The 24829-nt window shown below is 38.8% G+C and overlaps 2 protein-coding genes across 2 annotated transcripts; both read right to left on the bottom strand.

Annotated features, from left to right (window-relative positions):
* Positions 1 to 7629: 7629 nt before the first annotated feature.
* LOC120739306 (piggyBac transposable element-derived protein 4-like) lies at positions 7630 to 10266 on the bottom strand. The gene is made up of 3 exons (XM_040041037.1): positions 8277 to 10266; positions 7812 to 8060; positions 7630 to 7668 (listed from the first exon to the last, which is right to left on the bottom strand). Exons 1-3 carry the CDS (start codon positions 9312 to 9314, stop codon positions 7630 to 7632), a joined length of 1326 nt encoding a protein of 441 aa, XP_039896971.1. The 5' UTR covers positions 9315 to 10266.
* A 1728-nt stretch (positions 10267 to 11994) lies between these two features.
* LOC120746014 (sterile alpha motif domain-containing protein 9-like) lies at positions 11995 to 23062 on the bottom strand. Its single transcript, XM_040051239.1, has 3 exons — positions 22616 to 23062; positions 18948 to 19009; positions 11995 to 17408 (listed from the first exon to the last, which is right to left on the bottom strand). Exon 3 carries the CDS (start codon positions 15793 to 15795, stop codon positions 13168 to 13170), a length of 2628 nt encoding a protein of 875 aa, XP_039907173.1. The 5' UTR covers positions 15796 to 17408; positions 18948 to 19009; positions 22616 to 23062; the 3' UTR covers positions 11995 to 13167.
* Positions 23063 to 24829: the final 1767 nt, after the last annotated feature.

The raw sequence follows: 24829 nt of genomic DNA, 5'->3' as shown, positions 1-24829 counted from the left end.
GAAGAAATATTTTCACTTCCCATCTAAACAAAACAATGACAGAAATGCCTAGCTGCAACTTTATTTAGATAAACACATTCACAATAAATCCTTCAGTAATTTGTTTTAAAACCAAACAACTCTCATGCCAAACAACTATTTGTAACCTTTGTCACTAGGCTGCTTCATTAGTCTTCACCACCTTTTCAAAAAAGCAACAATTTAAACAGAATGTGAACATTGAACTTTATTTTTCCCATGTTTGGCAGTCTTAGTCTTAAAAAAAAGAAAGGAAAAAGAAAAGAAAATCCAGAGACTTGTGAACAGAGATGAAAAATATACAACTTAGTGAGAGTTTAATACTATTACTCTCAGTGGCTGCAGTGAGCCTGTTTTTGACTGCAGAGCCATCTTAAAACAGAATGAACTAGATCCTGTCATTGATGTGTGAAGGCTGTAGCCAAAAAGCTGCAGCCATGTATGCAAGTCAACAGCTGCAGTAAAGAAGTGTACTGAAAAGTGCAAACATGTGGTCGGGTCTCTCATGCCCCAATCCTGGGTTTTGGAACCACTAAACAATGCACGACAGACCCAACCACATGTTCGCACTTTTCAGTACACTTCTTTATTGCGGCTGCAGCTTTTCAGTGGTTGCAGCCAAGAGCACAAGAGCATTTGGCTGCAGCCAGACCCTTCTCGATGCAGTGGATGCGCATATTATTAACATAACTGCGAATTTCTTTGTTCTGCCGTAAAAGTGATTCTGATGTTGAACAATAGTCTCGGAAGACTTTTTTTGCCAGGTAACTTACACACAACTTGTCAGAACTCTCACACACTTTGAAAACCACTGTGTTAAATTGACTTGTATTTTGAAGCTCATTATAACAATGTCCCGATGTATACAATTGTCCTGGTAAACCATATACCTAGGTGATTGCACACATACAGTGGAGCAAAAAAGTATTTAGTCAGCCACCAATTGTGCAAGTTTTCCCACTTAAAAAGATGAGAGGCCTGTAATTTTCATCATAGGTATAACTTAGCTATGAGAGACAATATGAGATGGAAAAAAAATCCAGAAAAATCACATTGTCTGATTTTTAAAGAATTTGCAAATTATCATGGAAAATAGTATTTGGCCAATAACAAAAGTTCATCTCAGTACTTTATTATATACCCTTTGTTGGCAATGACAGAGGTCAAACATTTTCTGTAAGTCTTCACAAGGTTTTCACACACCGTTTCTGATATTTTGGCCCATTCCTCCATGCAGGTCTCCTCTAGAGCAGTGATGTTTAGTGGCTGTTGCTGGGCAACACAGACTTTCAACTCCCTCCAAAGATTTTCTATGGGGTTGAGATCTGGAGACTGGCTAGGCCACTCCAGAACCTTGGAATGCTTTTTATGAAGTCGCTCCTTCTTTACCCGGGCGGTGTGTTTGGGATCATTGTCATGCTGAAAGATCCAGCCATGTTTCATCTTCAATGCCCTTGCTGATGGAAGGAGGTTTTGACTCAAAATCTGACAATACATGGCCCCATTCATTCTTTCCTTTACACGGATCAGTCGTCCTGGTCCCTTTGCAGAAAAACAGCCTCAAATCATTAGGGCCCCCCTTCTCCAAACACGACAAGTAGAGTTTTTAACCAAAAATTTCTATTTTGGTTTCATATGACATTCTAGATTCTTGCTCACTGTTCTTGTGGTCATTTTGACCCCACGGGGTGAGATCTTGCGTGGAGCCCCAGATTGAGGGAGATTATCAATGGTCTTGTATGTCTTTCATTTTCTAATAAATAATTGCTCCCACAGTTGATTTCTTCACACCAAGCTGTTTACCTATTGCAGATTCAGTCTTCCCAGCCTGGTGCAAGTCTACAATTATGTTTCTGGTATCCTTTGACAGCTATTTGGGCTTGGCCATAGTGGTGTTTGGAGTGTGACTGTTTGAGGTTGTGGGCAGGTGTCTTTTATACTGATAACAAGTTCAAACAGGTGCCATTAATACAGGTAACGAGTGGACAGAGGAGCTGTTACGTCCCTCTGCAGCCCCTAATCATCTCAATGTTTTCAGCTGGTGCTAATTGGCCACACCTAGTCAGGTGTGGATAAAAGCATACCTGAGGCAAGCTTCTTGGGGAGTGTACTAGTCTTTGCATTGGTGGCGCAAGCATTTTAGCCAACCTGATAGTCTATTTTAAGGTAAAACCTCGTTTCACCTACACTCTGGTATTTGTCTCCTTTTTTTATGTTGCGGCTTTTGAGCCAGGTCGTAACATAAGTGTGGGCTCGTCCAGGATATTTGGACATTTTAGTGGAGACTGAATGTCAGTTTGTTTTGCTTTTAAGTGGGTGAGTGATGGTGTTCACTGTAATTGAGCAAACTCCCTTTAGTAAGTGTTTCAGCTGGGTGGCTGTGCTGCCCTTCCATCGAAGCACTTGTTTGTTGTTTTGCTTTATTGTTTTAGTTTATTGTGTTTGGTGGCTATCCTGGGTGGGGGTATGCTTCAGAGTTTGGTAGGAGACTATATCTCTGGTCTGCTGCCTGCTCTTGAGTTCGCGTTTAAAGTTGCCTCGAGCCTGGTACACCACTGAAGACTAGGGTAGGAAAAGTAAGGGTTTTGTTTTTAGTGTTTTAGGCTGGGAGTTGCACATAGTAAATCAGTGGCACCAAACTTGGTAGGAGGTTTGAGACCATTCATGATTATGGTCTGTAGTTGAGGCAGGTAGGCTGTTTTTAAGTTGGCATTGTGTGCACACCATGTGTGTGCATATGTCAGTGTTGATGGATGCTAATGAGATCCTTGTGAGGTGAGTGTTTTGTGCTGTGACCTTTAGTGTTGTGGGGAATATGGCTATTTTGTTGAATCACTTGTGAGTGTTGTTGGCCAGGTGATGGCAATAACACTGTGGGGTGCTGAGCCACCCTTGATGTGATCATTGTGTGGCCATAACTCTCAGTTTTGTGGTTGATTTACTGAACTTTTTGGATCAAAGTAACTTGTTGTGGTATAGGGCCACTTGTATGTGACTGTGTGGTGGAGACAACAGATCACTTAGTTGTGATTATTTGTTGCTACTTTTGGTTTTGTGTTGTAGCAGATCAGGTAATCATTTTGGGTTTGACTGTTGTGCTCCTTTGTGTTGGTCACATGTTACATTTTGTGTTCAGTGTGGCAACTTCAAATCCTCATGCCCATCCATGCTTAGAGATGCCAACTATAATGTGAACACTGCTTCTGTTAGCTTTAACTTTTATTCCAGGTTTGTGGGTCAAGGACCTGAAGGCTTCAGAGGGGCTTTTAATAAATTTAAGGGTCCTAGAGGAACCCTTCGAGGGAGGTGTTACGTCCCTCTGCAGCCCCTAATCATCTCAATGTTTTCAGCTGGTGCTAATTGGCCACACCTAGTCAGGTGTGGATAAAAGCATACCTGAGGCAAGCTTCCCGGGAGCTCACTAGTCTTTGCCTTGGTGGCACTAGCCATTTTAGCCAACCTGATAGTCTATTTTAAGGTAAAACCTCGTTTCACCTACACTCTGGTATTCGTCTTTTTTCATGTTGCGGCTCTTACAGAAGTTGTTACAGGTCTGAGATAGCCAGAAATCTTGCTTATTTGTAGGTCACCCAATACTTATTTTCCACCATAATTTGCAAATAAATTCTTTAAAAGTCAAAGTGATTCTGTTTAGTTTTTTCCTAATTTTGTCTCTCATAGTTGAGGTATACCTATGACAGGCCTCATTTTTTTTTTTTTTTTTAAATTGGAGAACTTTCACAATTGTTGGCTGAATAAATACTTTTTTGCCCCACTGTACACAAATTCAGCTGTTAAACTGACTTATATTTTGAAGATCATTATAACAATGTCCTGATATATACCATTGTCGCTGTACAAGTCTAGCATGCTCGTAGACTATACAATTATTGTTTTTCGTCTATTAGTACAGTAAGCATCATATTGGAACTTTTAAAAATATTGTCTTTTTTTTTTCTTTGTTCTTTTCTCATGTTCAGGTCAATGTTAGGCTTCTCAATCTGGATGTCAGTTTTCAACTATAGCCAATAAAGCACAAAAGAAAGTAAACTGACAGTTGCTGACAATACCATAACACCTTTATTTATAAAGCACTTTAAAAAAAAAAGTACATATACAATAGGGGTGCAACGATATTCGTATCGATATTGAACCGTTCGATACAGTGCTTTCGGTTCGGTACGCATATGTATCGAACAATACAAAATTTGTAATTTATTTTATCAACTTTCCTTCTGACGATGCTGTCTGTGTTGAGCGCTCAGTGAATCTGCGTTCGACTACTCCGCCTAGGCTGCACTGTCGAGCCTAGGCGGAGTAGTCGAACGCAGATTCACTGAGCGCTCAACACAGACAGCATCGTCAGAAGGAAGAGCGCAGGGCAAGCTAGCGAGACAGAAGTTAAGCTCTCCTTGTAACATGGACCTCATTCAGATCTGGCGTTTGGAATTATTTTGGTTTTCATGTGACATATGACCCTGAAGGTAAGAGAGTCATGGACTAAAGTAAAACGGTATGTTGGATGTGCCACGCAATGCTCAATTACATGGGTGGGAACTAGTGTGTTAGCGCAGTTAGCTCGTTAACGTGTTGGCCGTCTAGCCCCATGCACGGGGCGATCGGCGGTAGCTCGTTAACGGAGATTTGCCGTGTTGTGGCGTTAAGGTCATTTCAACAAGATTAACGCTGACAGCACTAGTGGGAACACAACGAATATGACTGCACATTTACGCCGACATCATCCTAGTGCAAAGACAAGTGGAAGCAGAAAAAAAACAAGCAAGCATGCTACTAACTTTAGCCGAGTCATTTAGACAGCTGTTAGCACATGATTCTCCTTATGGGGACCTGATATGTTTAACATGCTGCTGAGAATATAGCCCAGAAGAAGCGGATAGTATAGCTTTTATTTTGGAAAGAGACATTTCTCTGTAATAAACTCTCTTTTACAAAGATGAGGGATTCCTCAATCAGTGATTCCTATTGCGATGAGTGATTCCTCGCAATATCGCTAGCCTGACGTCCCGGGGCTAGCGATTTTTTTTTTTTTTTTTTTTCAGTCGGTTTACCAAAATCTCTCTGCCCTGCCCGTCGGGCTATTGTAGGAAGGAAAATATATATGTCAATGCTTTTGCATTCTTTCAGAAATGTAGCTGGGTAATTATGTCATTGGCATCGGTGAGCCACTGTCAATATGTGACATATTGCAATCGCGTTTGAATTTGCGCTTGTTTTTTTGCTTTCACTTTGCAATCGCGCGAACTGTGTATAGAGAGCGACAGCACTGATCTGAGTGATGATAATTTGTGCACCAATTCCTCTGACATCGTCTTATTAATTGTTAGCTTACTATGCAAACATGACAAGTGAAATCTCCCGCAGCAAGCTTAAACATGTGAGAGGTTGATCGCGCAGAGAATCGCTGAGCTTATGTGAGTGCGTGTGTAAAAGCAGCAGGATATATATTTGACTACAATGACCTGGATGACTGAGAACCTTCACAGACAGATATATATTTTAGTTCTGCTGAGCCAAATAAGACAGGTCAGGGTGAAGAAGTGACAGCCAAAGAAAAGCTTACCACAAAACGGAGAAGTTATGACAAATCAGACTATAAGGCAAAAAGAAAGTGCAGCTTTATGGTTTCATGGACAAAAGAATTTCTGTGGCTGCAATATGACGAGCTAAATAACCAGGGCTGCACATAAGTGGTCCGCAGGTGCACATTCGCTGTCAAAATAAAAAACACGCACAAGGGTTAGGGTTAAATTTAAAAACTGTACTTTTGAGTTAAAATATATATTTATAATTTTAATAAATGACAAATTAAAAAGGCATGAACATTTTTTTTGTATTGAAAAAATATCGAACCGTGAATTTTGTGTATCGTTGCACCCCTAATATACAAATAGCATAAACAAAGTAAAATAGAGAAAATTGTCCAAAATGTTTCAGCACGTCTTTTAACTGGAACAAAGTCTGAGCACATTACCCCCATTTTAATTTCACTCCATTAGCTACATGTACCTTGAGGACCTCTCAAAATTTATACCCATCGTTACCCTTCGTACCCAAAATGGTCCCCTGACAAAAGGTGATATAGCAATATCATATATGAATTTTTTTTCTGATTTTTTTCACATCAGATCTTTTAAACAACTTCAGACCTAACTACAGATATAAAGTTTTTCATTATTTTTTAATATTTTTTAGGTTTTTATGGCTTTATTGTCATAAAAAACCCTGTTTTTTGGGGGTGAAAAACCCACAATATGCAATATTTTCAAAAAATGACTTGCAAATGGAAGTATTTGGCATGAAGTTATTACAGCCTTGAATAGGCAAATAATTCATAACAACATTGATTTGGATGCATTATTATTTTTGGAGCAATAAGAGTTTTTCAAATTTACACCCATCGTTACCCTTCGTACCCAAAATGGTCCCCTGACAAAAGGTGATATAGCAATATCATATATGAATTTTTTTTCTGATTTTTTTCACATCAGATCTTTTAAACAACTTCAGACCTAACTACAGATATAAAGTTTTTCATTATTTTTTAAATATTTTTTAGGTTTTTATGGCTTTATTGTCATAAAAAACCCTGTTTTTTGGGGGTGAAAAACCCACAATATGCAATATTTTCAAAAAATGACTTGCAAATGGAAGTATTTGGCATGAAGTTATTACAGCCTTGAATAGGCAAATAATTCATAACAACATTGATTTGGATGCATTATTATTTTTGGAGCAATAAGAGTTTTTCAAATTTACACCCATCGTTACCCTTCGTACCCAAAATGGTCCCCTGACAAAAGGTGATATAGCAATATCATATATGAATTTTTTTTCTGATTTTTTTCACATCAGATCTTTTAAACAACTTCAGACCTAACTACAGATATAAAGTTTTTCATTATTTTTTAAATATTTTTTAGGTTTTTATGGCTTTATTGTCATAAAAAACCCTGTTTTTTGGGGGTGAAAAACCCACAATATGCAATATTTTCAAAAAATGACTTGCAAATGGAAGTATTTGGCATGAAGTTATTACAGCCTTGAATAGGCAAATAATTCATAACAACATTGATTTGGATGCATTATTATTTTTGGAGCAATAAGAGTTTTTCAAATTTACACCCATCGTTACCCTTCGTACCCAAAATGGTCCCCTGACAAAAGGTGATATAGCAATATCATATATGAATTTTTTTTCTGATTTTTTTCACATCAGATCTTTTAAACAACTTCAGACCTAACTACAGATATAAAGTTTTTCATTATTTTTTAAATATTTTTTAGGTTTTTATGGCTTTATTGTCATAGAAAACCCTGTTTTTTGGGGGTGAAAAACCCATAATATGCAATATTTTCAAAAAATGACTTGGAAATGGAAATATTTGGCATGAAGTTATTACAGCCTTGAATAGGTAAATAATTCATAACAACATTGATTTGGATGCATTATTATTTTTGGAACAATGAAAATTTATTGGAAAAACAAACTGAACTAAGCCTAACAAACAAAACAACAAACTGAACAAAGATGTTATTTACTTCTTGTAACATGAACCGCAAAGGATTTTGGAATGCACTTTGCAGACCGGTTCACCACATTTGCAGCAGCTCATTCGAATTCTCCTGCGCCTTTTGCACGATGTGCACTGGTTTCGTGTCATGGAACACTCCTGCTCCTGCTCCTGCTCCTCCTCCTCCTCCTCCTGCTGCTCCTGCTGCCTCTGCTGCCTCTGCTGCCTCTGCTGCCTCTGCTGCTGCTCTTTGCCCTGGGCCTGTAAGACCAGGCTGGCTGCAGATGGTATTCTGGGTAGCCATGTTCTCGTCATCATTGTTGGGGTGATAAGGGCTCTGCCAACCTCGTCAATGAACAGACGCCGCCTGTGGCGCTTTCCTCCGTTCCACTCTGGTTCCACAGCGGTGAAGAGGATGAAAGCATTGTAGAGGCTGACATCGATCATGTGGTAGAACAGACACATGGGCCACCTACGTGTCCTCCTACGGCAGGAGTAGTTGCCACAAACCTGCAAAACAAAAAGAAATGATCAGATGATATGTACAGATTTATCCAACCATAAGCAACCCCCCCCCCCCCCCCCCCCGTAACTATCAAAACTCTCATATTCTAAAACTATCATCTCATATCAAAACTATTATAATCACATTATCTGACTTTATTAGTTATGACAATGAGAAACGGTAAACAATTTGGCAAATAAATGACTTATACTTGTGCTTACCTGGTCCAGATGATCCACAGCCCCTTTGGATTTGTTGTAGTCCAGGATGATGTGGGGCTTTCTCTTCCCAGAGTCCTGGACTTGTAGCTCACGGTGCCTGGTGCTGAGCACAACAACATTTTTCCCTTTTTTGGGGACGTAAGATACGACAGCCCTGTTGCGGCTGAAGGCAAAGACAGACGACATAACGTCTCTGTCTCGAATGTTCAGCAGCTGTGGGGGCAGCTCAGGTTTGTTCAACCGCAGCGTGCCCACCAGGGCCATCCTCCTCTTCCTCAGTTCCTCTGCAAGAGGAAATGAAGTGAAAAAATTGTCGGTGGTGACTGTGTGGCCCTCCAGCCCCTCTGTCAATTCAAGCACCACCCGCATGCCTTGGTTGATCTCTCTGCTCGCTGATGCAGACTTTCCTGTGTACACTTGAAGCCTCCAGGCATAGGAGGTCTGCACATCGCAGAGGGCCCAGATCTTTAGCCCATATTTAGCCGGTTTGGAGGGCATATACTGCTTGAATGAACAGCGGCCCTTAAAAGGGACCAGCTGTTCATCTACACATATATCCCTCCCTGGGTTGAAAAATTTGGGCAGGCGGTCGCTCCATTTGCTCCACAAATCCTTTATGGGAGTAAGCTTGTCCCCCCTGTAGCGACCTGGGCGAGAAAGTCGATCATCGAATCTGATTGCCTGATTAATTTGTGCAAATCTGTTCCTTGACATGGTGGCAGGAAAAAGAACGCGTCCGGTCTCCCCATCCCACAGGCTTCTTGTGGTTTCATGTTGCGACCTGTACAGGCCAGCCAGGATCAGAAGCCCCATGTAGGCCCGCAGCTCCTCCTCATCTGTGTCTTTCCAGTCTTTCACCGACCTCTTGCCCTGCAGGTTTGTAAAATGCAGGATTAACTGCATGATGTCCTCTGCAAAAAAAAGACTGAACGTGCTCACAGGGCTACTGATCCTTGCAATAGCATAGTGTGTTGGTCCTGGGGTCAAAATGGGAGGAGGAAAAAATGGCAGGACCTCTTCATGTGTGGGTTGCCACATGATTGCTCCATTTCTAGAGCTCCACTGATGGTCAGCCTCCAGTCCTGTCTCTTCTTCCTCTTCTTCCTCCTCCTCCTCCGCACAAGCTGCAAAGCTCCTCGGTGCCTGGCAAAAATTCCTCCCCTTCTTCGCTGTCAGAAATGCCTGTGGTATCGTTTTCACTTTCTGAAGAGTGCAAAACTGCAGCAACAGCCTCCTCTAAACTGAGTGCACGCTTCATTGTGTCTGTGCAGAAATTACCACTCAGACCAGGCTGCAAAGTATTCTCATAGACTTCAAAGGTGCACCTGAATAAACATGCTACACCATACATCCAATAAGAGAGAGGAGGCTCTCTCGTTCAAAAAAAAACCATAAACACAGCCCCTTTGGCCTTTGATAATCTCTCTCCCCCTCTCTCTCTCTCTCTCTCTCTCTCTCTCACTCACACACACACACACACATGCACATACATACACACATAATACCATTTTATGGTGGTTAGCTGTTTTATTGTCATGCATTTTACAAGGTAAGATAACCATGTCCTGCATTCAAAACCACTGAAAATGTCTATGGTGGTGCTGTGCCTAATATTGTGCTCATTGGATCCAAAACATATTTTTCCTTTATTTTGAAGGCAGAGGCTTAGATCCATTAGGTATTCACGAGAAAAAAATTATCACATGTCAGGATTACAGTATATCGAAAATATGTGATTATAATGGGAGTCAATGGGACCCAAAATGGTACGAGAGGTCACGGTGGTGGTACATATGTGAATCTCCTTTACTATACACCACACCATAGAGGGGATCATTGAATTTTAAAAATAATACTAAAATTCACATCCTGGGCAAGTATCATGCAACTGGTCTTTAAAATGACTGATATATTTAAAATTGAAAATCCAAAAGTACCATAAATGGTCCCGTTTTTCCCTAGGGGTCCTCAAGGGTTAAAGGTCATTTTAAAAATTCTCTTATTGTTTTTTTTTTTTTTTTTTAAATCTGGCTGCTCCAAAGTTGTGGAATGATCTGCCCTTGCACGTTAGACAGGCCACGTTAGTCTTCTTAAAGTATACTTATTCGCTGAAGCCTTTGGCACTGTTTAAGGGGGTTGACTCAATTTGTTTTAACATGTTTTGTTTTATTTTAGTTATTTATTTTTATCTTGTTATTTTATTTTTACTTTGCTTATGCTATTTGCATGTACAGCACTTTGAGCTCTGGTTTTATGTTAAAGTGCTTTATAAATAAAGATGGTATGGTAGAATTAGAAGAAATAGAGTCAACTTCTTAAAAGGTCATTTTCTCTTTCAAGGAATCCTTCAATAACACTCTATTAGAGTAACAAGTGTGTAGCATTGCTAACTAGCTAGCAACAAGCCCCCAACACATTGCGTATGCTAGCGGCTAATCTAGCAAACAAATTAACAAAGTGATTTTTAGATGGTGTAGAACTATAAGATAAGCTGTGTGTCTTTTTCATAACAGTGACGTGGTTGTATTTACCTTTAACGAGTTGTCAGTCACGGTAAACCCATCAACAAAAAAATGGAGCAGCCGGGTTAAGTAAAAAGTGTAAGGGGGAGTGTTTGCGGTCATGTTTAGCGGGTGTGTGGGCGGGAGTGTGACCTCAAGTCACTACTGCGCAGACTCTAGCTCCAAAAATGCAAGATGGCAGCCTCCAAAAGCGGGATATTTTGGTTTCATTTTTGCACAATGGGAGGAGGTGCTGTTGCACCGTCCATGTTTTCTACAGTCATTGATCCAAACGAAAATGGCATCTAGCTGTGCTATCAAATGCTAAGACTAGCTAAAAGTCTGTGTTGCATAATTTGAAATTTTAATTAATGTTTATTTTAGGCTTATGCTCATGTTTTACTGTACTTGCTGATAAGTCAGCAAGTACATTGTAGCTGTCCTGTTTTAGGATCATTAATAATTAGGGAACCATAAAATTACGGTAAAATTGTTTGCAGTCAACAGGGAGAAAAAAAATCAAGGAATAAAGTTCCATTGATGTTACAGATGATCAAGGAAAGAAAGAATTTACACATTCCTAGTTCCTGCACACAGCAATCCAATTAAGGGATTTTCAAAGAATGGTGACACTATTTTCTGGAGAACACATTGGCCGATAAGCAGTGAGTTTTGTTGTTGCTCTCTAATCAGTTCACATCATAAGTTACCATGGCAATATACCCTAGTAAGAAGTGAACTACTTTTGCAGTACAGAAAACCCTGAGTTAAACCTAAAGTTACTTGGATATGACCAAATCCTGCTTTGCAGTACAAGCCTCAGACCTTTCCCCAGCTGAAAACATTTGCCTATAAAAAGCATATGTCACCATTCTTTTAGTTTGAGCAGAACTGGAGATTTCAATTTGACAAAGAAACAACACCAGAAATGTCATTAACCTTATTTATTCATTTATTTTATACATATTTTAAGGACACTTATGTTTACTTAGTCATGTATATGAATAAAATGCAAAATCTTCAAAGAAAAAAAAGATGCACATTAAATTACTGTTTTGCACTTTTACCTAAAGAATAGTGTTGTAAGTAAAGTTAACATCTATGCAACAGTGTCATTCTTCTGACTGCAAAAAACTTTTTTTACATCAGTTCCCAATCTATTTAAAAAGCAAATAGGCAAGAAAATTAAATAGTTCACATTTAATTATACTGCTTCCTTATTTATCCTGGAAAATACACAATAATATACTAGAAAAGTACACATAAAGGGCTCATACTTGGAAACAACTTTCCTGTCATGGAACATCAATGGAAAGCTGCATTAAAACTGAAAGAAGGCTCACACTGTAGTCAAGCAATACATGCTTCACTTTTAGCGTAGCTGGTAGATTTTGTTTTTCGGTGTAGTGCATCAACACTGAATATGAACCAGCTCATAAAATCCAAGTACAGTTGGTCAAGAGAACACAAGGAATACAGACAAGCAACAAACACACAGGCATATTAGCCGGAGAGGATATACCCAGCCATGACAATAATTATATTTACATTGTTATTCCTAATAATTTTTAGATTCAGAGTAATTTATGCCGTCCTTCTAATAGCACATACCATAAGAAAAAGTTGGCCCCAAAGTGTAGTTGAGATTAATAGACTAACAATGCAAATATACACTAATAGAAGTACAACCTAAAATGAGACTAATGAAGCATAACAAAATGTGACACCCACATAATCACAATACAAAGTAGTTGGATAAATAACTTGGCCAGATTAAATACATTTACAACTAAACAAAACAGTGGTTAATTATTTTTATGACACTTGAGCAATGTTTTTTGAGTGACACTAAAATTGCATACATAATCATTACATGCTACAACTGTTTAGCTTTATTCTTTTTTTCACAAACTGAGGCTCGTGTGTTTTTTAAAAACCATCCATAGTTTTTTAACATCCATAATACTAAAAAGTAAAAGTAACTTGGATTGACACTGACAGGCAGCGGTTGTTGACTATTTTGTCACAACTATGTTGTAAGCAACAGGGCCTCTGAAATTGAACCCCAGGTAGAAGGTGATGTTTTCATTACTTTGAGGCACTGAAGGTGCATTAACAGTCCTGATATTGAACTTTTTTTCCTTGGGACCTTCAAGATACACCAATCCATCTTTAGTCCACCCAGATACATGTTTTAGCATTGCGGCAATCTCTGGAGTCTTGAATGCCTCACCACTAAACCACTTCATGCGTTTTTCAGACAACTTTGTGATTGAAGACAACTCTCTGATTTTTTTCAAACTTATTCTTGTGGACGAACTTGTCCAGCCCACTCCCATTGCCTAGAAAAAAATGAGTGTAAATCCTTCTCTTCCATGGAGGAATGTCTTTCATCTTGGTCCTGTGGCCTTTTTCCAGGTGCTCAACAGCTGTTTGAACAATTTGATTTTTTTTTTTTCTCTCTCATGCTCTGTGTCGTCATCCTCTGGCCAGAATAGCAATGTAAACAAGAACAGGGCATTTGGCAAACATTTCATTTTATCATATGGAAACTGGTGACGAAGTGCTTGTAGAACTTTCAGAGGAGCTACTTTTTGATTTTGTGGTGACAGACAGTTCAGAGAAATATGGGCCGCTATGTAATTAACAATATCCATTTGATCAAATTTAGCTTTTAATGGATTACTGGGGTAGAGAGAAAGGATGCGCTCTAGAAGTTTTACTACGTCCTTCTGATCAGTTATCTTATAGAGAATGGATGTTATGTTGCCACCACCAAGATGATAGATCATCATTCGTTTTTGGAAAGGAGTGAGGTTGGCTGGGATTGATTTCCGATGCTGTAGGACTGCAGCAGAAAAAGCTTCACTGAAGTACTTGCCATACTCAGAGGATTTTATTGCCAACCATTTCAATGGATGACGTATCTTCCCCTCTTCTTCATCTGCATCAATGTCTGTCTGGAAATAACTCAGGTCCTCTGAGATCCTTTCCAAAGTGTCTTCCATTGTCTGGCACAGTTTTTTCAAATGGTCATGAAATGGTTCCCAAGCATCTTTAACTTCCACTGGGATGTAATCTGATGTTAGGTACTTCATACACTCTGAATGACCATTGGATCTGTTTGCAAATACTTGCAATGAAAAGATCAGTTTGAGAAGGCCCAGCCCAACCTCAACTTCAGCATAAAACCCTGAAGTGTTGACATGTTGCATCTCAGCATCAGCTGCTCTCTGACATTCTTGAAAACACTCAAGTGCTTTCAGTGCAGTTTCCACAGCATCTGTTGTGTTTTGCGCCGTCTTTGGTACATTTTCAATTGCTTTACATTTTGCTTGGAACCATTTCTTATATACTTGCCCCTTTGTGTCGAGTATATAGGAGTTGTCAGGCAGCTGTTTCACTGCTGTCTCTGCCCAGTTTTTGGCCTCTTCAAATTTTTCATAAGTATAATGAAGACGAGCAAGTTGCTGTGCAAAGAATGGATCATTATGGAAACGCTCGAATGCTTCCTTGAGCAACTCGATCGCTTTATTTGGGCTTTCTTCAGTTCCACGCACATGCTCAATGAAAGGAGAGAACAAACTCAAAAAGTATTTGTCTTCTTCAGTTATTCTGGATCTTCGAATAAAAAGCAGTCTCAAAAATGTGAGATACTCATCTGTTTCTAAACTATGCTCAAAGAGCACATCCTCGTGGAGCAAATCCATCGCCAAACTGCTTTGAGTTTGTTGGGGTTCCAGAAGTTGTTGAAGAATTTCTTTTGCAACAAGTGGGTGGATGATTCTGATTGATTCAATGTGCGTCTTGTCATCTCGAAGGTGCAAGAAGACTAGCTTAGCCTGATCACTGAGGGATCTCTCAAACTCATGTCGACGAAACCTCTCTGAGACAAACTTTAAGGCAAGCAAAGCTTCACAGTGAGACTGAGAGATGAAAGAGTTTTGAACATATGTGTTCAGCAATGCTACATAACGAATGAGACGACATTCAACAGAGTGACGGTTAATGCCTTGGAGCAGATGTTTCACAAACTTTTGAACATAATTTTCACTGAATCCTTTGCTCATTAGAACAAATGTCAGAATGAAGTTAAAGTCATATTTTTTGTTAAGTGCCTTTTGTTTTTCAGAAAACTTTCTCTTCTCTTGATCAGACAGTTTATGAGTGACAGACACATTCTGTAAAGGAGACTCCTTGCATTTTTTCTCTGGATCATGGGAGCGTCTGCAGCTCAACAAAATGAAACATAGAGTACCATACTGGATTTGTCTTTCGTTTATGGCACCCTCTAGTTCATTCCTGAGATCATCTAGATATTCTTTGTCTGGGTCTTCAGTGAGGAGCAGCACAAGAAGACATCTCTGTGGATCCTTTTCTTCATATTCTCTTAGTTCAACTGCATGTTGTGCAACAACAGAAACTGGATATGAGGGCTTCACAACCGCACACCTTAGACTTTTTCTGTTGTTCCACAGCACTTGTCTTACCACAGTGCTTCCACCACTTCCTGGGTGATGGTAGATGTTTATGATATTCACTGGAGTCTGGTCTGCATTATATTTCAAGGCATTGTTGAGAAGTTTGGAAGTATCGTGATAAGCATCTCTTTCAATGACCTCTCCAGCATATTTGTTCTCAGCAAGCCAGAAATGCAACCAAGTCACTCTCCCACCATGGTAGAACTGGCCTTCCGTGTTTTCTTTTTCCTCATTGATGAATTCTTTGCATGTTTCATCACAATGATTGACCGTTAGAATCTCCAGTGAGTACATCTGTTCCTCTACTTGTGTTTTAAGAACACATGTTCCTCCCACAAAGACTGGCAAGTGTTTACTGGCATGCGTTTTCACAGGTTGTATATGTTGCAGAGTTGCATTAATGTGGCTCATTTTCATCCCAACAACACTGGAATTGTTTACAGCTTCTTTCCCACATGAATCCTCTGCAAAGCTTTGCCATTTCTGGAAGTTTTCCTCTGATTCACAGATGCAGATGATGTCTTCATGACCTTCCATGTCTGTGAAAAACTCAGAAGGTGTACAAGAGTGGTTTCTCAACTGGTGACGTTAATAGGAATATGACCTGGAATGTACCTTTTGACAAAATCTGATTACAGATCAAAGACACAGATTTTTTAAGTTGAATCATTTTTGTCTTGATCCAAGTCATTTCATCACATGGAGCTTCATTTCCTTTGAAGTCAGTACGGCCATAGCAAAAGATCCAACTAACTTGATCGAACAAAACCATCTTACTTGTTAATTCTTTGATGTTTGTGCCAGCGGACACCTTGTAGCTCTGGAGAGAATGCATATTTGCAACACGGTCGTTAAGGTATCTACTGCAAAGACCTGATATCTTTGAGTCTGGGTCAAAGTCGAACACGCAGAAAATATTCATGTTAATCAGCCAGTCAATGTTACAAAGGTCATCAGGTTTGAATTTGTTTGTTACGAGTATGAACCATTTTTCCTTTTCAATGAATTTCTTACCACTGGTCATCAGCATGGTGAGTTTCCTTCCAAGGTCTTGACACATTTCTGGAGCAATAAGGAAATGATTTTTTTCTGCTTCTTCTCTTTGAGCATCGCGATCTTTGACTCTTTGGTAAAAGTCACTTAGGTTCTTGTCACTCACTGGCTCAGTTTTTGAACCCACTCTTCGCAAAATCATCTCTTTCTCATACTCTGTTTGCCGATTCTTTGAAATTTGGCAGACGGACTGCATACACTTTGTTCTTGACAATACTTATTAATGGCACAATGTCAACCTCTACCACATATCGCTTTTCTGTACTTTGTCGATCCATAACCTCAATGAACCTTGGCGGTCGCACACACTGGCGTATGTGTTCTTTGTCAGAGGAGAAACTCTTTTCAATGTAGTCCAAAGCATCGACATAAATATCCTTCTCTGTTATAGGGATACCAGTTATCTCGCCATGCACATATCCTCCATCCTCCTTGCTGTCCATCACACCAAAGTGTATTGTACCATTTGACCTGATGTTCATACAACCAGTTGCAAATTTAAGAACCTCTTTGGCAAACTTAGCTTGGAGTCTTGTGCGATCCAATGTAGCAGCTACAGCAAAAGACTTAAATTCGTGGCATGGCGATATCAGATTAAAAGCACCTGATTCAGGCTGCAGGATGCTGTGTTTTACATATAAGAAATTAGTCCCTTCTTGATCGAATGGCCGTGGTTGGCAGTCTTCCTTTGAAATCAACACACATTGTTCCTGAGCAGTTTCTTTCTCCTGATCGCTCAGTGTAGTTTGTGCTGGAGAACCATCACTTACTGTTTGAAGACACTGAACTGATTTCTTACTTTTCTTTTCCTCAAACTCAGTTCTTTTGGAACCAGTAGTTTTTTTTCTTTTCTTGACATTTTTGCTGGGAGTTGATAAGCTCATCTCTTTTCTGAATAATCAAATGAGCAGGCCCTGACTTCATGCAGATTTTTGTTTTTAGAAAGTCCTCATCCAGTGCAAGTAGGATTTGTCCATCTACTTCTTCTTCATAGAGTTTTTCTATGTAATGTTCCTTTATTCGAATTGATCTTAGCCAGGTGCTTACTTCAGATTCAGTCCACCCAGAAGCACTTGGTAACTGTTGAGGTATTTTAGCTGTGAGAGCACAAAAAAGCATGTATTTGATTATGCATTAATAAAATTAGTTAAAAAAATATGAGATGTGTGACAATTGACATAAATTCCATCTTTAAGCGAAATACTGACAATATAATAGTTTGCTTCTTAATTTTAAACTTATTGAAGCTTTTTTTTTTTTTTTTTGGTCAAAACAATAGAATAGAATAGCTTTTATTGTCACTGTTACAAGAACAATGAAAGGCAGTTTGTCTTTTCTCCATGTGTGAAGCACACAATAGCATAAGTATTTACACAATCACAGACAAATTTACATTTACACAAGAAAGACATGTACAAGTTATACATACACCTGCAAACAGCAGCCTGCAGCAAGGAGATAACAGGGAAAAGAACAGCAAGGATAAACCAAAACAGTAGCATTATGGTCTGTATAATCAAAAAATATACTAAAGGATGCTACTGATGGTTCACCTACGAAACCTGTGAAAGTTTAACTACTAAATATGACTTATTGGTTTTTTTTTTATCTGTGTGTACATATCTTTTTTTGTTCTGTTGATAAAGTCTATCCGGTCGTTAAGTCTGACGTCACTAGCCGTGTCTGGGCCTAAACTCCGCTGCAGGTCCATATATCAAACGATCACTATGGCATTACTGAGAGTTGAAAAACTGTCTAAAGTCTTTCATCTTTAATAAAATGATCAGCGTTCTGCTCTACCAGGTGTAACAATTGAGTTTAACATCCAGGCATCCATGAAAACGGAATTTATGACATTTAACGGAGTTAGAAGTTAGCAGGAAGTTAGCTCTCTATCTTCTATCTAAATACAATATAGCATGTCCTGACTGCGGGGTTTTTGGAAACAAATTAAAACGTACAGCTCTGTTATCACTTCCAACATAAATGAAGACAGAAAACTAAACAGCAGTGACGTTTGTAGGGTTACTGAAGTTTGGCTAGCTGGTATATAATTATGTGCTACGTGACCGCTAGCGACACAGCTATGTTAGCATAATATAAACAAGCTAACTTTTTTTCCACTCGATAAAAGTTAACGTGAGTGTTCTCGGTGGTCAGGAACAAATGTAATCGCATGGCAGGATGCTGTAAAAGGACCAAACTTCAGCCAGTAGAACAACTGAGATAATCCATCCACAATACGAGGTTAGTCATTCATATACTGCTGCATGAGCTGGGCTGTAGTTACATCCTAAGGTTTTAAAAACTGAGCTTAAATAAATAATTAGCGGTAATAAAAGCCGAGGGAGGTCAACAGTGATCACTGACTGTTTTAGGAGCTTTTTGAGATTAAATAGAAGAAAATACAAAGCATTAAACATGTTAACAACACAAAAGCCATATTAAACGCAGACTACTTTAGGCCCGGAAGTAGGATTCGTCACGTCATCACTTAACGACCGGATTAAGATGGAATGCTTAACACTTTGGAATCGGAGAAGAAAACATTAAATTGCAAGTAGGCTACAGATACTTGAAAGTTCCATAAATGCAAAAAAAAAAAAAGGCATCTCATAGAAACAAAATTTACTTACCCATGATTTTCTTCCTCCTTTTGTCACATTATTAGCACTGCGTTTTACTTATCACCTTTTATCTGCAAATAAATCACACAATGACATGAAGTCCTAAATAATTTCAAGTGAAGTAGGTTAAAAGATCTCAAAAAGCAACATATCATGCCACAATCTAAGGAAAAAGCTGACAACTCAACAATTCAACAATAAGAAAGAATTTGTAAAAATGGCAATGGGAGAGCTCCAAGGAGAAAACCACATTTGTTTAAAAATATCTTGATGATCCCAGAGACTTTTGGAAAAATATTTTGTGGACTGATAAGACACAACCTTTCGGGATTTTGGGGGGTCCTGCCATGTCTGTAATAAAACTAGCAGCTTCTTACGTTTGAGCATAAGAAACTGCGGTATGCCAACTTGGCAGCTGAGGCAGAGGACAGAGGCTGGAAGATCAAGGTGCGCCCGGTGGAAGTGGGGTGCAGGCTTTGCCTAATTAGACAGCTGCTCATTAAAGAAAGTTTCTTGTAGCCCCGAACTTCACCAATTGAAGATCAACCACCACAAGTTCCTTGCCCAGTCTGATTTTGTAGTTATTGCTTTGCTCTTAATAACAAAATGATGTAAATCCGTTCTGCCGAGCGGCTGTAACACTTGCTGTCTCACAGTTCATCCCTCACTGTGAACACTATTTTATAAGATTTTAATGCAAAAAAAAAAAAAAAAATAGCCAATGTTGGGGTTTGAATATATAATCTGAATGTGTATTTGCTGATTATATTGTTTTAATATAAGAGAGGCCTAACTCTGAGTACAGTCTGTGCCAAAAAGTACTGACGGGAAACTGCATGCTTTTGCAGCCAGAAAGTGAAACTAAGCAGAGTCTTTGATCGAAACTTATAGTGGTGTGACGTAGAGAGCAAGTATATAAATACCTAGGCTTCTGTTTGTGCTTCAGACCTGGGGTTGTGTGTTTTGTATTCAGGTCTCCATATCCCGGGTATGAAAAGATTTTTTTTTTTGACTAAAAGACCACTTTGAGCCTTGTGTCTTTTTTAGCCGTAAAGAATCCAAAAGAACTGGATTTAATACCAAGTCTTTGGGCACATTTTGATTTTGCCATTTGGTAAATGTAGCATTATTAAAGCAAATATTTTTGATGCAAGAGCGTTTAAAACAAAACTAAAACGTATATTGTCCCAGAATCACTGTTTTAACCAAACCTCTTCTGGTTACAAAAGAAAGTTTATATGAAATCACAACAGTCCAGTGGGCTCGTACTATCACAAAGCTCAAATAATCCCAAAAATCGACAGCATGTCCTTCATCCTGTTTTCCTTCCCTCGTCCCAACCGGTCGCAGCAGATGGCCGCCCCTCCCTGAGCCTGGTTCTGCTGGAGGTTTCTTCCTGTTAAAAGGGAGTTTTTCCTTCCCACTGTCACCAAAGTGCTTGCTCATAGGGGGTCATATGATTGCTGGGTTTTTGTCTGTATGTATTATTGTACAATCTACTGTGAAATATAAAGCGCCTTGAGGCGACTGTTGTTGTGATTTGGCACTATATAAATAAAATTTAATAAAATTGAATTGAATTGGTTTCTTGAACATGACAGTGAGTTCATTGTACACAAATGGCTTCCAGTCACGAGAGCTCAATCCAGAGACCTCAATCCACAGAGCACCCGTGCGATGTGGTGGAAAAGGAGATTTGCTTCCTGGATGTTTAGCTGATACTTTTAGATATCACCTCAGGCATGGCACTTCTTTTGTTATATATTTTACTGACAGTAGTGTAACAAATGCTAGAAATCACTTTAAAGTCCAATCTTCGCTATTGTAATTGGACCCCCTTCTATAGCCCTAGTGATTGGTCGTTCGCGAACGAAATGGCTCTTAGAGCCGGCTCTTTGACGTGAACGACGCAAGCCGGCTCCTTATCGCGAGCCGTCACGTGATTTTGTTTTGTTTTGTTTTTGTTTTTTTCTCTTTCTCTCAGCCTCTCTCGCACTTTTTTCACTTCACTCTGCATGTGAGCCTTGTGCTTTACGCTGGGCAGAGGGGGGAGGGGCAGTAGTTACACTCAGTAGCACAGGAACAGAGTCAGAGGGAGAGAGAGAGAGAGAAAGAGAGCCAGGGACAACAACGTCACATTAGAAAGGTATAGTAATCATCCACAACTATTTTTCAGTTGCAGATGATAAAGGATTCAGAAAGTTTATTCATGCGGGCCTATATGACAGAGAATATGCATGTTCTTTTTGTTTTCATATTTTAATTTATATTTAATTGTGTTGTGGTTTGCAGTGTTTTGTGTTGTTTCACTTTAATTTTGTAAAAGGAAAAGGCTGAAAATTTAAATAGTTAAAATTTGACATGTGAATAGTTGATTTTTGTATTATATGATTTATTTATTACATTTTATGTGGAGTGAATAAATAAAAGTATATTTACGGTGGCGCCTAGAGACAAAGCACATAGAAACTCCGAAGCACGTAAAAACACGTACAAACTCAAAACACGTACAAAAGACAACAGAAGTGCTCCAGGATGCTGGGCGCAGTGTTAAGCTTTTGTTACCTAGTGGCTACACAATCCAGCAAGTACCAATGACCGGATTTGGTGTGTGGTAGTAACAGGTAAATTAACTTTTTTTTTTTAAAAATTATTTGAATATACATGAGTGCCTGTGTATAAATACACAAACAATACACACATGCTTTCAATTGTGTAATTTAAGTGATCTAGTAGCTCTGCTTTGGAAGTTCAGTTCATGCTAGAAATATGTTTTGGAGTTTGTACGTGTTTTGTCTCTAGGGGCCACCGCATATAGTTATATATAAACATATATAAATAAAACCACTGTTTTTTACGTTAGTAATTCCTTTTGTGCATAATTTTATATTATTGTTAATAATAAATAAATTAAAGCAACAAAACAACCTGAAGAGCCGGTTCGGAGCCGAAAAAGCCGGCTCTTTTTAGTGAGCCGAACCGAAAGAGCCGATTCTCTAAAAAGATCCGGAAATCCCATCACTATATAGCCCGGCCCCTTTGAAATCACATGTCAGGCATGTCGAGGCAATGTATTTCCAGAGGCACACTTAAATCTAAATCACTCAAGGACAAGGTTGATTATAGAAGTATTACGCCCAGCATATAAAGAAAAAAGTAGTGGGTGGCGGGGGTATAAACCTGATTTTGGGGGAAACTCAGAAGCGGTTTCAGATTTGACTGCTAACTGTACAAATGCACTTTTTATGGTGAAAAGTAAAATTAAAGGTAATTTTGTTATAACTGTCCAAATAAGGGCCAGCAAGCGTTTCAATATAGCTGCCACATTTCTTACACTTTGAATGAATGGTGTAGCGTTATTCATTTATTTCGTTTGATTAATGTTGAGAAACAGCGCTCGTGTTTGTAATAAGGCATTTTTTCAGGAGTCATGTGGGGGAAAAAAACATTCTGTCACCGTTTTTCTCGACAGCTGCTGTTAACTGTAAAGTGTCTGAGACAACACCTAATAAAGCAAATATTTTTCATGTGCTTCTAATCTGTGACTCAAACACGTAGGCTAACTCTTACAATAAGAATCACTAAAAACTTTTATAAGAAGCCGTGATTTCAACCTACAAGTGAGACAAAAAAAAAAACTATTAGATCTATAAGATATGGCAAGGCAGTTATCTTACCTTGGAGAAATACCGACGGAAAACAGTCCCTGCAGGCATACAAAGAAAAGTGCCGCCTGTGTTTCAAGCCCGATATGTTATGTGTCGTTTCCTGCTATGCTGCACACGGTATCCTCGATCAGTTTCAAGTTTCGTTTTTGGAGAAACAAGCCCGCAGAGCTGCACCCCTGCACCGGAAAGCCCACAGCATAATGAGCGTCACGTGATTGTTAAAAAGAAAAAAGCTGTTTGCGTTTTAATTTTTGAAATAAAGGTATTTTGAAAAGGCTTTTTAAAGGTTCAGACAAAATAAGTACCAAAATGTGTTAACATTGTTTAATAGGATAGATCTAAGTAGTGTTGAAGCCTACCATATTGGAAACAGTATGGTATGTTTTTGTGTCCCGTCTTTGTACTATGCTGTAAAAACCGGGATGAGTGAGCATCTGAGCACAAAACAGAGCTTTGGAAACTTTTAAGAAAAGGAAAATTCAAACTTACCAATATTTGTTATGAACTCTGATCACCTTAATCATATGTAAGGTTATGGATGTGTGATAAATTAACATTTCCTCTTTCAATGACAAATATGCTTCTTGTTTTATTGCTTTAGCCCAGCCTTAAGTTGTGGCCAAACCACTGTCAACATTAAAACTTAGAACACAAGAAGCTAAAAGAAGTGACATTGGATTGATTTGACCTGAGCAGTACAAATAATGTCACCATAATAAGTAAACCATTCGAGCCACACCTTAGCTTCAACCAAGGAGAGGCTGTCTGTCTAGTACAGCACCAGCAGCCTGAGAAAAGTAACCAAAACAGCTCATGTCAGTTAAACATTAAAAACTATACACTAGCAAATTACCTTAAACGTGTTTAAAAAAAAAAAAAAAAAAAAAAAAAAACTGAGTTATTACTAAAGCCTAGTAATAATATCCACATCATTACGATAAACAGGATTTGTGTATTTTATGCTTTGCAAAGAGACCAAGTTGTTTTCATAAGTAACCAGGGTGAATATCCACTGCATATGTGCAAGAATGTGTTTACAGGGCAGCTGCTATAAATAACACTGCCCTGCATCATATTTACAGCATGAAATCCAACACCTTGTCTTTACTAATTTTGTGTTGGTGGCTTCAAAAAATATTTTATAAGTTTTGCTCCATTATATCACTTTTTTTTTTTTTTTTTTTTTTTTTCCAGAAGTGGCAATTGCAAACATGATCCAGATATAATTTCCTTCGACTGTGGATACTTCACTACACATCCAAATCCAGTAGCTCATCTGCTCCCCAGTTATTCACTCAGCCAGAATTTAATGACTTGATCCAAAATTAGATTTGGACTTGCCAAAGGAAGCAGTTGAACTACTTGGGTCTCAAAAAACCTCCAGGCTCCAGGAAACAAATTTTATTTTTATTAGACATTGTGAGAGGGATTGTATTCCATTACTGGAAATTGATCATTTTGAATTATGTTGATGTTGAAGGTCTTTATGAGTACAATGCTGACACTGAAAGCTCAGAAAGCTAAAAGGTGTACATGATTTGATGTTTTTACTGTTTTTTTTTTTTTTTTTTTTTTAAACTCAGGATTCACTGAATTAGGTAAAATCAACCATTTGCTATTAATGAAAATTACTGACAGCTCACTGTTTGAGTTAATTCTTTGTACCTTTGTTGATGGTAGATTCTATGTCTATGATTACACATTAAAGGATCATAAAAGTAGTGCAGGCCCCACATCTTTGTCATACCTGCAGGTTTGGCTTGTGTTATTTCTGATGGTTAATTCAGAAATTAGGCAAAAACAGGTGAACCTTTCCAGTGGTAGTAGTATAAGCACAGCAACCCAAAATAATATTTACATCTTCTGTACTTTAAGGCCATCAAATCATTCATACCCTGAACACTACATGAAGCATCTTAGAAAGGTAACATCAGGTACTTCTGGCTTTTGTTTCCAACCTTTGAGATACACTACATGGACAAAGGTCGTGGGGCACCTACATGTTATTGCTAGTCATGGAAACTCATGCCATTAAGTTCCTGGCACACAGTTTTTGTGCTGATAATAATGCCAGAGGAGGTTCAGAGTTAATAGTTTCTGTTGCTAAGTCAGACAACACCAGCTGCCTGAAGCAACAGCAGGTGAAACTGTTAAACTTACAGTTTGTAGACAAATATGACAGACCTTACAAAACTGTGGCATGCAGCACACTCAAAACACACA

The sequence above is a fragment of the Simochromis diagramma genome, unplaced genomic scaffold (genome assembly GCF_900408965.1).
Source record: "Simochromis diagramma unplaced genomic scaffold, fSimDia1.1 OVJJ01000321.1, whole genome shotgun sequence".
Lineage (NCBI taxonomy): Eukaryota > Metazoa > Chordata > Actinopteri > Cichliformes > Cichlidae > Simochromis > Simochromis diagramma.
This window is presented reverse-complemented; position numbering and strand designations above follow the sequence as displayed.